Here is a 17,017-nt window from a genome sequence, read left to right as displayed (position 1 = left end):
TTTTGTGCATTGAGAAATCATTATTTCCAAAAGATTTTCTAAGGGCCACTGTCCTTATGACAATTCAGTGTTATATATATGTTCACGGTTTGTTTTTTTTTTATCTTAGGAGAAATAAAAATCCTTACTGGATAATCCTTACTGGATAATCCTTATTTATGTGTGTTTTTTGAACATACTCAGACTTCCCTCTATTGTTTGTTTCATAGAGAGCACATATCAGATTTGGATATCTTATCTGGGATTTAAACAAAATGTTTATACATGAGTCTATCAAAATCCTTATTTACATGTAAGAAAAAAATACATGCCCAGCTTTGCCCAAGAAAGTCCCAGAGGGAGAATAGTAGCTTATTGTACTATTCTTACCTATTTTTGAACCACAGCTGAGTGCAGGTAACTGAAACCACAGAAAGCAAAACTATAGATAAGAGTGGACCACTGTATTTTCAGAACTTTCCAGAACATAAAACAGTTTCCTCTCGCCTGAGGAGAGCTATCCAAAAGCTATTGGTATTCTCAAGTACTTTTATGTTCTTATTATGTTAAGACTACTGAATAATTTTGAATAATAATATATTCATTAATTATTATCTTGTTTGTAGTTCTCTTATGAAAAATAGACATTTTTAATTTAAGTAAAACTTGTGATTATACTATCAGTAAAGTTTTAAGTAGTCTTGGTTCCACCTAGCAAATTCAAAACAATTTAAGTACATTTTCTCTGGAGACCAAGAACTAATATAATGACTTTAATGAACTATGGAGATGTTAGCCAAGCAAAGACATGGTTACAGTTCACAATGAAATATAAACAATGGCACTATTATTTACTCTTTCTATGCCTTAGTTTCTTTATCTGTAAATGAGAATACCTAACATAAAGGGTTGTTGAAAGGAATAAACGCAATAACGCAAATAACATAATTTAGAAGACGGTTTGGTGCATGTAAGCATTTAATTCTTATAGCCTGTTATTATCATATGTAGATAAACCTTAAAGTTTACTCTGTAGGGAATGAACTCTTTTATTTCATTGAATAAATACTTATTGAATTAAAACTCAAATGCCAAAGATACAGCAGTTAAAGCTGATAACGCCTTTTGTAAGCTTAGAGGTCAAGATTTGTGAGCATTAAGGCCTGGCGCAGTGGCTCATGCCTGTAATCCCAGCACTCTGGGAGGCCAAGGCAGGTGGGTCACTTGAGGTCAGCAGTTTGAGACCTGCCTGGGCAACAGGGTGAAACCCCATCTCCACCAAAAAATATAAAAATTAGCTGGATTTGGTTGTGCATGCCTGTAGTCTCGCACCACTGCACTCCAGTTTCGGCGACACGACAAGACTCCATCTAAAAAAGTAATAATAAAATAAAATTTAAAATTGTGAACATTAGACAGTGAAGGATAAGTGTGAAGCGTTTAAAAAGGAAGGTACAGGGTATTGTCTGTTTTTCAAAAGTGATATTTTTTTTTTCTCTTTATAGTGCTACTGTAAACAACCTTCAGGCAAAAGTAGATGCATTAGAAAAATCCAACACTAAACTGACAGAGGAGGTAAGTTTTGGAAATTCTTTGATTGACTTATAGAATTTAATATGCATTAGTAGAACTAATAATTTTTATGTAACCTTGGAAAGAAAGAACTTGACTTTTCAAAGAATATCAACTGTAGTACGTAACTCCTTATTTTTTTTCTTTTCTTTCTTTTTTTTTTTTTGAGACGGAGTTTCGCTCTTGTTGCCCAGGCTGGAGTGCAATGGCACGATCTTAGCTCAGCGCAACCTCCATCTCCTGGGTGCAAGCGATTTTCCTGCCTCAGCCTCCCGAGTAGCTGGGATTACAGGCATGTGCCACCACCCCTGCTAATTTTGTATTTTTCTAGTAGAGACAGGGTTTCTCCATGTTGGTCAGGCTGGTCTTGAACTCCTGACCTCAAGTGATCCACCCGCCTCAGCCTCCCAAAGTGCTGGGATTACAGGCGTGAGCCACCGCGCCCGGCCCATAACTGCTTATTCTGACTAGAATGGCCAGTTGGCTTATTGCGGGATCTCATTTACCCAATTAGACTGTGTAGGGGCATGTTGCCTGGTTGATGGTGTATCTTGGTTTCTTTTGTGTGCATGTTTTGTCTGGGCTAGCTTAGACTAAATGTTTAGCATATAGCATATTCATCATTTATTCATTCAGTGAACATTTCACACACTGTTTATGTGCAAGAGCTAGACAAATATTTATATGTGCCAGACATTGATTTATGTTCCAAATTGGCAAACTCCCCACTCCCTTTGTCCTTGTTTTCTTCCTGGAACAGTTACATAGATAAGGTAAAGAGTACTGGTCAGAAGATCTGTAATCCCTGGCTACAAATCATGCTTATGTAACTCATGTGCTCCTGAGTAAGTCAGTCACTTGACCTCCAAGGGACTCAGTTCCGTCACTGGAAAATGAGTGTTTACAATATACTTCCTTTTCAGCCTCACAATTAACTCTGAAGATCAGATAAGAATATGAAAACTCTTAGAAAAGTCCCTAAAATAAGAACAGAAAAATAACCTCATGTTTTACTTCTAATAAAAAGATTTTTTTCCTTAACTTGCCAAAGCCTTAGCTACAGATATTTTTTCTTTAAATAGCATTATATGTTTTTATGAAAAATACTCTACTGTATTGACTAATACTGTTGCAAGCTAGCCACATGTAGGTATTGAGCACTTGATTTGCGCTTACTACTATTGAGAAACCAAATTTTTTAACACAAACCTCACTAAACTAGTTGCTGTCAGAAAAAAATGATTCATATAGAATGATTTTTTTTCCCTGCACAATGATGTAACATTTTAATAAACTAATTTGAAATTTCAAAAAAAAAAAAGAAAAATACTAAATAACATTGTCCAGATGGCAAAGAGTTTACCTTCTTTATTTCTTTTTCTTTTTTTTTTTTTTTTTTTTCCTGAAATAGGGCCTCACTCTGTTGTCCAGGCTGTAGTGCAGTGGCACAATGGCTCACTGCAACCCCTGCCCCTCAGGCTCAAGTGATCTCCCACCTTCAGCCTCCCAAGTAGCTGGGATCACAGGCATGCACCACCACACCTGGCTATTTTTAGTAGAGAGGGGGTCTTGCCATGTTGCCCAGGCTGGTCCTGAACTGCTGAGCTCAAGCAACCCGCCTGCCTCGACTTTCCAAAGTGCCAGAATTATAGGCATAGCCACTGTGCCTGGCCCACCTTCTTTATTTTTAATTGTAATGATGCCCTTACACCCCATGGGATGAATTTAGTTTAAATAAAATAAAATTGAAGCACTAGTCAGGAAGATGCTTTTAATCGGTTTCTCTTTAGAATGAACATTTTCATTATTATAGTTTTAAAATACCTTTTTTGTTACTCAGCTCTGTGGCCTTCACTTCTGGACAAAAATTTTTAAATTTTATAAATCTTAAAACTTTAATTTGTGCTTATGGTCCTTAGAATCTTATCATATAGACTTTTGGAATGTTCAGCGCAGACTTTTTACTGTTACTCTGTTGCTACTTTGTTGAATCTGTACAGCATAGCAATTAAGCATGCTCTGTACAGTTAGGCTACTTGGGTTCATGTCCTGGCTTTGGCACTTGCTAGTTTTTTGGGGGTTTTTTGTTTTGTTTTTGTTTTTTGTTTTTTGTTTTTTTGGTTTTTGATTTTTTTTTTTTTTGAGATGGAGTATTGCTATGTCACCCAGGTTGGAGTGCAGCGGCGCCATCTCGGCTCACTTTAATCTCCGCCTCCTGGTTCAAGCAATTCTCCTGCCTTAGCCTCCCGAGTAGCTGGGACCACAGGCATGCACCACCACAGCGGGCTAATTTTTGTATTTTTGTAGAAACAGGGTTTCACCAGGTTGGCCAGGCTGGTCTTGAGCTCCCGACCTCTGGTGATCCACCCACCTCGGCCTCCCAAACTGCTGGGATTACAGGCATGAGCCACCGCACCCAGCCACTTGCTAGTCTTCTAATCCTGGGCCAATTACTTAAGCTTCTATTCCTTGATTTACTTATCTGTAACATGGAAATAGCAATAATAACATTTTGTGAGATTGCTGTGTGAATGAAATGATTTAATACATGATTAGGGCTTAGAACAGCACCTAACACATCATAAGCACTCAATAAATATAGTTGTTAATTTTATTCTCTCAGTCATAAGACTTGTCTTCCTTAGAGTTAAATTAATACTATTTATTCATTTACTTATTTATTTTACCAACAACACTTACTTTCTTAAAGAAAATATGCTGTAAGAAAGCAGATGGGATTAGTTCTGCCTTTTCTCATTTCCGTTTTGGGTTTAAGAGAGCCAGTAAGGCCAGGCACGGTGGCTCGCGCCTGTAATCCCAGCACTTTGGGACGTCAAGGTGGGTGGATCGCTTGAGGCCAGGATTCCAAGACCAGCCTGGGCAACATGGCGAAACCCCATCTCAAAAAAAAAAAAAGGCCAGTCAGAAAGATAGCAGCCCTCTTTTCCCCTCCTGGGTTTTGAATCTGAATGACAGACTAAGACGAATTAAGCAGATGCAGATATAAATATCCACTTCAGGCCGTGCATGGTGACTCACACCTGTAATCCCAGCCCTTTGGAAGCCAAGGCAGGAGGATCATTTGAGGCCAAGAGTTCAAGGTTAGCCTGGGAAACATAGTGAGACCCCATCTCTACACCAAAAAAATTAGCCGGGTGTTGTGGTGCACACTGTAGTCCCAGCTACTCGGGATGCTGAGGTGGGAGGATTGCTTGAGCCCAGGAGACCAATGCTGCAGTAGCCAAGATTGTGCCACCACACTCCAACCTGGGCAACAGAGGGAGACCCTGTCTCAAATAAATAAATAAATAGATAGGGAGATAAATAAATGTCTACTTCATTTTTGGTAAAGCTGAATTGGAAAACCTCCTGTGATCTGCAGCCATAATCAGGTTGCCCAATAGTTTCTCTTAAATCTAAGAGATTTAAGAGAACAACCTGTGTTTGGAACAACCTGCCTGAGGGCATACTTGGATCTAGAGAGGAGACCTACTTGCCCAGAATTGGTTTCTTGTACATTTTTAGGCCACAGGATCTGAGAGAGAACTGGGTTTTCAGGCCTGCCCCCAGAAAGCGTGAGCTGCTCTGTGCTTACCATGTTAGTACAGGAACTGAATAGAGCCTGAACCTATTGCTAGTGAGGAGACAAGAATTGAGAAGGAGACTAGCCTGGCTGAGAGGAGCCTGCTTGGTTATTCCTCCCAGCCTCCTGCAGGCACCTTCACATTCTCTGGGAGTTTAGTAGATGCAGAGAAGGAAAAAGTGTTTCCACCTTACTTTTTCCTTCTAAGAAAGAGATATAAATGTTTCCCCATAGCAGCTTACTGCTAATAACATTACCTGATCTTTTTAGGTGTTGAAATGAAAAATCTCCTCAATGCTTAATGGGATTTTTAGCATGAGAACTTTGGAGTTCATGTCTTTAATCTTTTAAGAAATCATCTATAAAAGATCTTATAGAGGGTTTGTCACATGGGTTCCATGGTGTGACAGGACCCCTTTATTAAACATTTTAGAAATAGATGTTCTTAATAAATATATTTTTTTCTTACTAAATATGTGTATATCTATAAGAACACCCTTGAGATCATCTTAAGGTGCAGTGGCTCACGCCTATAATCCTAGCATTTGGGAGGCCGAGGTGGGCAGATCTCTTGAAGCCAGAAGTTCAACACCAGCCTGGCCAACATGGTGAAACCTTGTCTCTACTAAAAATACAAAAATTGGCTGGGCATGGTGGTACATGCCTGTAGTTCCAGCTACTTGGGAGGCTAAGGCATGAGAATCACTTGAACCCAGGAGGCAGAGGTTACAGTGACCCGAGATCATGCCACTGCACTCCAGGCTGGGCAATAGAGCGAGGCCCTGTCTTAGAAAAATAAAGAAAGAAAAATATTTATCTTGAGTTCCTATAATAACATTTTTATTGGGTTATAGCTTGCTTGCTTTCTAAGAATATCCAAGCCCGAGAATTACATCCTAGCAGATTGTGAATTATCTTATACTATGTTAATTTTAAAAACATAAAGAATTATTTTTAAAATTTTATCCACAGCTTGCAGTTGCAAACAACAGGATCATTACCTTACAAGAAGAAATGGAACGAGTTAAAGAGGAAAGTTCCTACATACTGGAATCCAATCGGAAGGTTAATCTTACTGGGTTTATAAAATATTCATTGAGAGCATGTCAACTTGTTAGTGGTAAAGGGGAGTGAGTCTCTAAAGGACTATTTTAATCAGCTGGCCTGTATCAAGTACACTTTTTATTTAGACTCCATGCATATGTGATGAAGGTTGTGGGAGGGTTATGCGCCTTTTCCTACAAGATGCTTCTTGACTTCACAGCCACCTACATCTGTTTAGAGACTTCACAAAACAGTCTAATTCCGTTTCTTGTTTTTATGTACTAATGATTCATACAGTATTTAACAATTTGTTATGTTAAATATACTATTACTTTTACACCATGTTACTGTTTTATAAGAAGTGACACCTCATTTATATATCACTGGGAAAGAGCTACCATATAAATAAATGTATTTTCTAGATAACTTAATTCCTTAAAGCACCAAACTTTTTATACATGTCATTTTCTAGATAACTTAATTCCTTAAAGCACCATACTTTTTATACATGTCTGATTAGAATTTTGTAAACCTTTATGTTTTGTACAATCCGAGCCTTCTTAATTAAGACATAATTTAATACATTTAGCCCTTTATGATGACTGAGGATCATAATTACCAACATTGACAATTCTCTGCTAAATTATAATAGTGCCACTTTAGGAGGCTATTGAAATTGATAGAGCTTCTGACACCTACACTTAAATATTCCCTGATTTCTGTGGATGGTTTTTTTCCCTATCTTTTTTGTATTCACTAGCATCTCTTACTTTTTATTGATGCTTAGTGTTGTTATCTCTAGGATGATCTCTCTACTTCCTTTTATCTTCATGCTTCTAATCTACTGTCCCTAGGAATTCAAATCCATAGTTATTAAAATTGTTCTTAAAGAGTTACTAGGCTCTGCGAGGGGACAAAAGCAGTTTTCCATGAGTAAAGTGATCGACTTTAATGCATGGACTTCATGACTGCTCAGAATAATTTTTTTATGACCTGCTTGTTTTTATCTGTGATCTCGCTGGATAGTTGAAGATACGAGTTGTGAATTCTCTGGCGATTGAATGTATTAACATTTAAACCTATAGCCCCTGGGCTGGGTGCAGTGGCTCACACCTGTAATCCCAGCACTTTGGGAGGCCAAGGAGGGCAGATCACTTGAGGTCGGGAGTTCGAGACCAGCCTGGCCAACATAGTGAAACCTCGTCTCTACCAAAAATACAAAAATTAGCCAGGTGTGGTGGCACATGCCTGTAATCCCAGCTACTCGGGAAGCTGAGACAGGAGAATCACTTGAACCCAGGAGGTGGAGGTTGCAGTGAGCAAAGATTGAGCCTCTGCACTCCAGCCTAGGCGACAGAGTGAGACTCCATCTCAAGAAAGAAAAAAGAAAAACCTATAACCCAACTCTTATTTTGAAGAGGCTGATTTTTAAAACTTCTACCATCTGGTTTGGTAACCTATTTTAGGATTTTAAATAAAGTGTCAGGAAACCCCCAATTCAGCTTAACCTTTAAAAATATACTAGACTTCTTCAATTTCTTTGTTGTGTTTGTTCATTATTATACCTGCTTCAGTATGATCTTTTTTTCTTACTAAGTAGCAGTGTTAGTGTCTATTAATTCTGTATAGATCAAATCCTTAAATATGTACAATGTTATTTATCTTTTCAAGGGTCCCAAGCAAGACAGAACTGCAGAAGGGCAAGCACTAAGTGAAGCAAGAAAGCATTTAAAAGAAGAGACACAATTACGATTGGTAAACTTTGCTTAATTTCTAATAGTTCAGGAATATATTAAAAGGTAACTGCCCACTTACACGTTTTATCATACAAAGATTAGAAATATCAATAGTGTTCTAAAAAACTATAGATCCTATAAAATGGTTTATCTCTTTTTAAACCACATCTCAATCTTTTTCTGAGTATTCTCAACAATAAGATTTTGTTAATTTTTATTTTTTTGCTTTTGTAGTTTGTATTACAACAATATTAAGTATACAGAACCTACTTTTTTAAACTATGCAGTCTCAATCCTACCTAAGTCCTCATCCCTGCAAAGATTCTTGGAGTGGTGGCTCCTCTTTTCTTTACAAAGAATCGTTAATGTAGGATTACTCTATTTTAATAATTTTTAGCTGTTATTTCTGATGTATTATGGTCTTAGATATAAATGGAAAACTTATCATCCAGTATTAGTCTTAAGATTTTTTAGAAATTAAAAAAAATACATATAAATATATAGATAGAGAGTATATCACCTCACTCTAATCAGAATGGCAACTATCAAATTGAAAGATAAGTGTTGACAAGGATGTAGAGAAAGAGAACCTTTACACGCTGCTGGTGAAAATATAAATTAGTATAGCTACTATGTAAAACAGTATGAAGGTTGTCTTAAAAAATTAAAAATCGGGCCAGACACAGTGGCTAACACCTGTAATCCCAGCACTTTGGGAGGCCGGGCAGATGGATCACATGAGGTCAGGAGTTCGAGACCAGCATGACCAGCATGGTGAAACCCTGTCTCTACTAAAAATACAAAAAAAAAAAAAAAAAAAAAAAAAAGCCAGGCATAGTGGTATGCACCTGTAATCCCAGGTACTTGGGAGGCTGAGGCAGGAGAATTGCTTGAACCTGGGAGGCAGAGGCTGCAGTGAGCCAAGATTGTATCCCTGCACTCCATCCTGGGTGACAGAGCCAGACTCTGTCTCAAAAAATAAAAAAATTAATTAATTAAAAATCAGTCTAGCATATGATCCAGCAATCCCACTACTGGGTATATATCCAAAGAAAATGAAATCAGTATGTCAAAGAGAATCTGCACTTCTATGTTTATTGCAGCATTATTCACAGTAGCCAAGATATGGCATCAACCTAAGTGTTCATCAACACGTGAATGGATAAAGAAAGCATGGTACATAAACACAATGTGATGCTATTCAGCGATAAAAAAGAATGAAATCCTGTCATTTGTGGCAACATGGGTGAACCTGGAGGACGTTATGTGAAGTGTAATAAGCTAAACACAGAAAGAGAAATGCCATATGATAACACTCATGTGGAATCTAAAACGTTCTCATAAAAGTAGAGAGTAAGGTGGTGGTTACTAGGGGGAGAGGAAGCAGGGGATAGTAAGAGATTGGTCAACAGGTACAAAGCTATAGTTAGATAGGAGGAATAAGTTCTGGTCCTCTGTTGCATAGTGTGTGGTGACTAGAGTTAATATTAATATACATTTTAAAATAGTTAGAAGAAAGGTTTGTTGTTGTTGTTGTTGTTGTTTTTATTGATGCATAATAGATATACATAGTTCCAGGGTACATAATTTAATATACTCATGTAATTTGTAAAGACCAAATCAGTGTTCTCGAGATACCCATCACCTTAAATATTCGTCTTTTCTTTATGCTGGGAAGAAAAGAGACTTTTGAATATTCTCATCATAAAGAAATGATAAATGTTTAAGATGATAGATACGTTTGTTTCTCTGATTTGGTCATTACACAATTTTTATATTATCGAAACATCATGTTCTACACCATAAATTACTATGTGTCAATCATACTTTTTTAAAAAAGAATTTATAATAAGGGATACTGTTCCTGTACTGGATTTTCTCCAGGTGCTAGTGTTATTATATTAATAACCCCTGGTTTTCACATATTAACTCTTCCTGGAGTTTAGATAGTGTAACAAACACAAGGAACTCCCCAGAAAGTCTTTAAGAATAAGGAGGAGCCTGAAAGTAAGGAGTGACTTAACTTGTACTAAAAAATTATTACAGGCCAAGGGCCAGGGCTCACACCTGTAATCCCAGCATTTTGGGAGGATCGCTTGACCTCAGGAGTTTGAGACCAGCCTGGGCAACATAGGGAGACCCTATCTCTACAAAAATTACAAAATTAACCATGCTTGGTGGTGCATGCCTGTATTCCCAGTTACTTGGGAAGCTGAGGAGGGAGATCACCTGAGCCCAAGGAAGTTAAGGCTGCAGTGAGCTGAGATTGCACCACTACACTCCAGCCTGTGTGACAGAGGGAGACCCTGTCTCAAAAATATATATATGTTACAAATTGACAGAATATAACAGAATTTTAGATTTTTTTTTTTTTTTGAGATGGAGTCTTGCTCTGTTGCCCAGGCTGGAGTGTAGTGGTGCAATCTCAGCTCACTGCAACCTCCACCTCCCGGGTTCAAGAGATTCTCCTGCCTCAGCTCCTAAATAGCTGGGATTACAGGCGCCTGCCACCACACCCAGCTCATTTTTATATTTTTAGTAGAGACGGGGTTTCACCACATTGGCCAGGCTTGTCTCAAACTCCTGACCTTGTGATCCACCCACCTCAGACTTCCAAAGTGCTGGGATTACAGGTGTGAGCCATTGCACCTGGCTAGAATTTCAGATTTTTTGAAAGCAAAGTGGTATTATTTTAACATCCTTAAAATACTTAGCGTTTGCCTTCTATGTGTTTGTGACTGAGATCTGAAAATGTAATACTTTTCATAAGAAAGGTCGCAGGAATAATATATGTCAGCATTTTAAGAAGGGGTATGATTCGTTTTCTATAATGCTAATCATGTAAAATGAGAATCTCAGTGAAGTGGCACATAATAAAAATCTTAAAATTTCTCATATCCTGGCTGGGCACGGTGGCTCAAGCCTGTAATCCCAGCACTTTGGGATGCCGAGACGGGCGGATCACGAGGTCAGGAGATCGAGACCATCCTGGCTAACACGGTGAAACCCTGTCTCTACTAAAAAATACAAAAAAACTAGCCGGGCGAGGTGGCGGGCGCCTGTAGTCCCGGCTACTCGGGAGGCTGAGGAAAGAGAATGGCCTAAACCCGGGACACGGAGCTTGCAGTGAGCTGAGATCCGGCCACTGCACTCCAGCCTGGGCAACAGAGCGAGACTTTGTCTCAAAAAAAAAAAAAAAAAAAAAAAATTCATATCTTTTTATCACAGTAAGACAAATGTTTGTTAAAAAGGAAGGAAACTGAGAAAGCAGGCGAGGTCCTAGGTGAGCCCAAGGCACAAGGCAGATGCAGAAGATCCTCATGTCTTTGTGTCTTTGGTCACTCAAATAATGTTGCAGTAATAATGGTTGAGACAAAAAGAGGCATCATGTTAAGTGAACTAAAAATTCTGTTAGCGGCTGAGCCCAGTGGCTCACGCCTGTAATCCCAGCACTTTGGGAGGCTGAGGCAGGCGGATTATGAGGTCAGGAATTTGAGACCAGCCTGATCAACATGGTGAAACCCCGTCTCTACTAAAAATACAAAAAATTAGCCGAGTGTGGTGGTGCACACCCATAGTCCCAGCTACTCAGGAGGCTGAGGCAGAAGAATCGCTTGAACCCGGGAGGTGGAGGTTGCAGTGAGCCAAGATCGAGCCAGTGCACTCCAGCCTGGGCGACAGAGCTAGACTTCATCTCAAAAAAAAAAAAAAAAAATTCTGTTAGCCTCTTAACCATACTAGTCATCCTCAGTAATTGCGATGTTACCCCAGGGACCCAGATGGTCCTCTGGGTTCCCTGGGCTCTTGAATATATCAACAACATTCACATTTAGGAGGATTGCAACTGCTTCATTTTGTGCTGACTACTGTAATCCTGTATGTATATTTCTATAGTAAGATATGACCATCAGTTGTCTTAAGGTCTAATAAAGTGTCTCAAATATGTGTATATTTTAGACATATTAAATAGCACTACCTTTGGCTTAGCAGGTTTTTCAGATTTGTACATTATTGGGCAAATGTTATTGTGTATTCTAATTATTGTTCATTATCAATTAATTATTGTTAATGTTTCTGAAAATGAATGGTAGCTTAAGCTGTTTTGCTAGAATATTCGACCTGAGAGTTTTGGTATACTTTTTCCTGTGAAATATTATGGTTTGTACTTAGTTGAAGAAACAGAGTGTAAGCAATTTACTTACCTTTGGGGACAGGATGTTGAAAAAGAGCTGGAGATGCAGATCAGCATGAGGCAGGAGATGGAATTGGCTATGAAGATGCTGGAGAAGGATGTCTGTGAGAAGCAGGATGCCCTGGTATCTCTTCGGCAGCAGCTGGATGACCTCAGAGCTCTCAAGCACGAACTTGCCTTTAAGTTGCAGGTAGGGGAAGTATGAGGAATAGACTCACTGGCTTTCTAAAATCCTGGGGCTCCTCTTCTCCCATCTTATCCTCCAGAATCACACTTTAATTACAAGAAGAAAGAATCACATCTCATTTTAATGCTAACTGCCAATAAACTACTTTCAGAATCAGACCGTCATGGGATCCTGTATGGCTGTTATAGAAAACCATGACCACTTTTCACATTATAATAGAGGGTGAGGGTCTCTTTTATCCTATAGTATAATTTCTATTCTGCAGTCTACTATGCCAGCTGAGTTACATATTCTATTAGCTTTTACACTGGAAAGTGATACATTGATGAACTATTACTGTGATAACACTGCAAATAACAGTACTAACTTTAGATAAATTGCTTTTATTTCCATTTGAGGATTAACTGATATCGAAATATATGAACATTTCTGTTTTCCCACTTACCATTAGATTCAAAAGGCATGTGTGGTTGTAATTTTAGGATTTATGTTATACAGGTTGTTTATCATTATTTTCCATAACAGAGTTCAGACTTAGGAGTAAAACAGAAAAGTGAACTAAACAGTCGCTTGGAAGAGAAGACTAATCAGATGGCTGCTACCATTAAACAACTTGAACAAAGGTAAAAGTCCTGGTTCTTTAATGAAACACTTTGGGTTGTCAGTGCTGATAGTGAAGAGAATGTGCTGTACCTTTGCAAATAGAAAATATATGAAATTCTTCCAAATTAGCATAAGACATTCTGGTAGAAAAAAAGCCAATTAAATATTATGTGTGTTTTCTAAAGTGTGACTGAAATGTTTTTAGGAAATGTCAGTTACTTGACTAGCCTTAAAAAAAAAAAAAAGGAAAGGTCAGCCTTTGATGACTGTTTTGAACATCAGAACTCTTAACCCTTATCAGAATCATGTGTTAGGGGAAGGATACTTAAAAGCATGAAAGGACTCTTAAATATATGTATGTAATTCTGTGATTTTATTGTTCATCACTAAAGTATTTGAATACTTGGATGCTGGGGTATACAGAGGCAGTGAGAGATAGGTGTCCTCCAAGGATCTATTCTGGATCTTTCCCTTCTTTAACCCTTTTCTCTTTATCTCCCTTTTCTTTCTCCTGGGTAGTTCTGTAGCTTCCACTGTCACCTCCAGTGTGTTTCCCCAGCTTTTACCTTCATCTGGAGACCAGTCTTGAGTTTTCATCCTTTGGGCAGCTATCTTTCACCAGTATCTACAATGTAGTCTGCCCAAAGCACATCTTCTTCCTATGCTACTCTCTTTCTCTGTTTGTGTGAAACCACCATTTTCTGTCTGGCAGCTCAGCAGCCAAGAGAAATGGCTGAGTCTTCAAGATTGAATGTGGCATGGCACCCAAGGTCATTTGATGTGTCTGCCTTCAACACCTGTTCGTCACCCTTCTTGCACTTGAGCAAAACTAAACTACTGGTCCCTGGACGTACTTCCCAGTTTTCTCATTCATTTCTTTCCCAATAGTTCCACCAATTAGAAATGTCCTAATTCTTCCCACTTCCTTATTCTTCATTTTTAAGTTTAGGCTCAAATGCCACCTCCCCAAAGTTTCCTCTGATACCTCTTTGCAGCTAGAAATGATCTGTCTTTCTGGGAATTCCCATAGCTTCATATTCATATTTATCTATACTGTTTATGGCTCTTCTCACTGTCTACTTTACCTTTTAACCCTTTATATATGTGTCCTCCGATGCGAGCGTAAGCTCCCTGAGATTAGTTAACTAATCTTATGAGTTCCCTCATTAGATCTGTCACAGTGCTTTGAATATATAAGCATTCATTCAGTAGATATATGAATGAATGGATTAATGGGTGACTTCTTATATTCAGATGATTCTTAACTAGTAAGGGTCGTCCTGAATAGCAATGCATATTAATGTTTACTCAAAACTTAATGGCAAATTTGTAAATAAGCCTGAAACCTCTTATATAGCCAAATAAAAATGTATCAGTCTTACCTAGGAAAGACGGTTATATACTTGCTCATACATAGTTATATGTTTATGATTTAACAAAATGATTTTACTGTTCATAAATTGTGCTTTTGAAGTGAAATGTATCAAATTCATTTTCAATGATGCTTTGACTTGGAATTTAAAGCAAACAGAAAGAAAAAATGACATCTCTTTGAATATTAAGCTGACCTATTCTCTTGCTATTTTTGTGTTTCCTGTTTATCCATTTTCTCATTCCCCTTTCACTTCATTGTCATTTTTATTTTATTTAGTGAAAAGGATTTGGTGAAACAGGCAAAGACCTTAAATAGTGCAGCAAATAAACTGATCCCAAAACATCATTAGGCATTTTTCAGTTGGCACGTTGCAAGTCTGATATCACAACTTCATTGTAAAAGGAAGAAATCTGAAAGCTATTACATTTAAGCTCTGATTCTCTCTAAAATGTCACCAAAAAGTTGACTTTGAATTTGTTGGACTTTTAAAAAACCATTTGGAGATGTAGGTTGGGTGTTTTTCATATTGTTTTCTCCCCAGGGTTAGAAAAATTGGTATAAGTTCCTAACTAAAAGCTGAGTAAACTTTGAGAAATTATTTCTGAGTTGACCAATAAATAAAAATACCACTTTTTTGAAAAAGCCTAGGGAATTGAAGCTCTGTACATATATTAATGATGCCTTTACAACCCAATCGTTGATAATATCAGATTCTCGGTGCATTGTTCATGTCTGTATCTGCAAGCCTGTTCTGCCATTGCAGTGTAATGAACTAGAGGTAACTACCACATGAACTCAGACTCTTCTAAAATAGTTCTGTGTCTCTTAGACCATGACCCCTTTTCACTTTTGTTATGTAGGTTTAATCCCCAAGACAAGGATAGTACTTAGTATTTCACTTTCACTACACTTCTATTCTCAGTAACCAAGATTGCTTGCAACTTTTTTTGCCTTAGTGACTTTTGAAAAAGAAAAAAAAGAAAAAACAGCATCCTTATATTTCTTTAAAATATATAGAGATGAAGTTAGTAATTAGGTAACTTATGATAACATAATAATGTGGACACTTGGGGAAACCCTCCTTATGTTTGTCATCTTCTACCTCTGCCATTTTCCTGCAGTTCTGCTTCCTACTTAGGCAGTTCAGAGAGAATGATTCTAATAGAAACACTCCTCTCGTATTAAAAAAATGATGCAGTACCCATTTTTCATATCCTGCTTTTCTTATTGGAATAAAAAGGACAGGGTATAGACATGAATGTTGATATTCTGCCTGGCCTGTCATTTCTTACCTGGAAACATTTACTTAAAAGTTTCTGTTACTTTTTGTTCAGATGGAGGTTTGCTAAAGGTTCTGGGAAGCTAATAATTGAATTATTAAAAAAACATTTCAGAATAGGAAATAAATGATAAACTTACATTCTTTATTATTATTTAGTACAAAAATACAGATTCCCAGTAGATATCCACAAGCAATATTAGCAGGGCTTCTATTTATAAGTGACCACAGACTAACCCTCTCTAGGCTTTAACATTGTAAATAATCCTATAAATACTTTAATTTTTAAGATGATTTTTGATTTGAAGAGATGGGCTTTACATAAGCCTTCATTCCTTCAAAAGGTCCTGACAAAATATTTGGGTTTTTTTCTCTCTTTTTTTTTTCCTTCTGGTATGCTTTGCAGCATTTCAGCTGCTTAGGTGGGGACACAGATAACCCCTTCGCTTCCAGCTCTTAAAATTCTTTATCTTTTTCTTGGCAAAACCAGAATTAAGAGTGTACGATGGATTCCATGTGTGCTTATATAGGTCCCTGCACAGATTGGACTTGAACCAAAATCAAGTCAAAGAACATATGTTTAAACCAACTTCATGGAAGTGGAAGATCCTGTGCTCTTGAACTTATTTTAATTCTTATAATTTGCACCTATATAAACAAAGCTCCTACTACATTCTTCTCTTCATCATCCTTTTGTGGTGATGGGTTGCCTTTTCTATGAGCATTTGGAAGGAGTGATCAAATACCAAAATTAAACTTTCTAAAACCTACACATAGCATGCTTCTAAATTCTATTATATAAAGCCCCAAGTGTTTTACCTTCTAAAACATGCTTCTGTATAGGTGCAAAGTTATAAGATATTTAGAAGAAAACATCCATCAGAATCTTCTAGAGAATATGGTCAGAGTCTTAAACAGGCCCAGTGCTGAGTTCTTTGTCCACTTAGTCACACATCTTTTGTGGGAATGGGAAAGGAAGGAGACAGCCAAATTCTGACAAAGGCTTTTCCTTATGGAATAACCCAAAGCCTGGGTGAGGGTTGATATATAATGTCCCATGATTTAATATATGTGGTTTGGGGGAAAGGACAAGAAAAAACTATAATTCCACATATAAGAAGGTAGTTGCCCGTTTACAAGTTCCAGTTATGTGTGTAAAACAGAAAAATTAAGTACCAAACCTATTAGGAAATTTTTTTAAAAAGTGGATTTAACTTAAATTACTGTGTACTTGAGGTTGGCTTTGGATATGGATTTTCTAAAAAGTGATGTTTTATTGTTTATCATCTAATGGCTGTAAACTGTAGTACTAGAATAAAAAAAAAATGGAAAATCAGCTTTTCCTCTGCCTGGTTCACCTTCATCTTACTTTTCTTTAGAATTTGTTTCTTTTCCATCTTCCCCCCCTCATAATTTCTTTGCCTGTGTCCTGCAAAGTTTTTTTCCTCTCTCTGTCTCTCTGTGCAT

General features: G+C 37.6%; 1 protein-coding gene across 30 annotated transcripts in view; it reads left to right on the top strand.

Moving 5' to 3' along the window:
• The window catches only part of RUFY3 (RUN and FYVE domain containing 3), a 101,460-nt gene that overhangs the window by 70,623 nt on the left and 13,820 nt on the right, over positions 1-17,017 (top strand). For 26 of the 30 annotated variants that reach the window (XR_003729680.2, XR_013417944.1, XR_003729679.2 and 23 more), the window contains 5 exons: positions 1,485-1,554; positions 6,107-6,199; positions 7,850-7,933; positions 12,129-12,296; positions 12,819-12,916. Coding sequence is in view for 20 of the 30 variants with exons in the window: in XM_028848527.2 (XP_028704360.2) it covers positions 1,485-1,554; positions 6,107-6,199; positions 7,850-7,933; positions 12,129-12,296; positions 12,819-12,916 (513 nt within the window). In the remaining 10 variants the exon portion in view is untranslated. Of the gene's footprint in view, positions 1-1,484; positions 1,555-6,106; positions 6,200-7,849; positions 7,934-12,128; positions 12,297-12,818; positions 12,917-14,547; positions 16,887-17,017 lie in introns of those variants that run through there. The other 4 variants (XM_028848533.2, XM_015138573.3, XM_015138572.3 and 1 more) reach the window with 1 other exon arrangement.

Source organism: Macaca mulatta, chromosome 5 (assembly GCF_049350105.2).
Source record: "Macaca mulatta isolate MMU2019108-1 chromosome 5, T2T-MMU8v2.0, whole genome shotgun sequence".
Lineage (NCBI taxonomy): Eukaryota > Metazoa > Chordata > Mammalia > Primates > Cercopithecidae > Macaca > Macaca mulatta.
The sequence above is the reverse complement of the archived record's forward strand: the minus strand, read 5'-3'. Positions and strand labels throughout refer to the sequence as shown.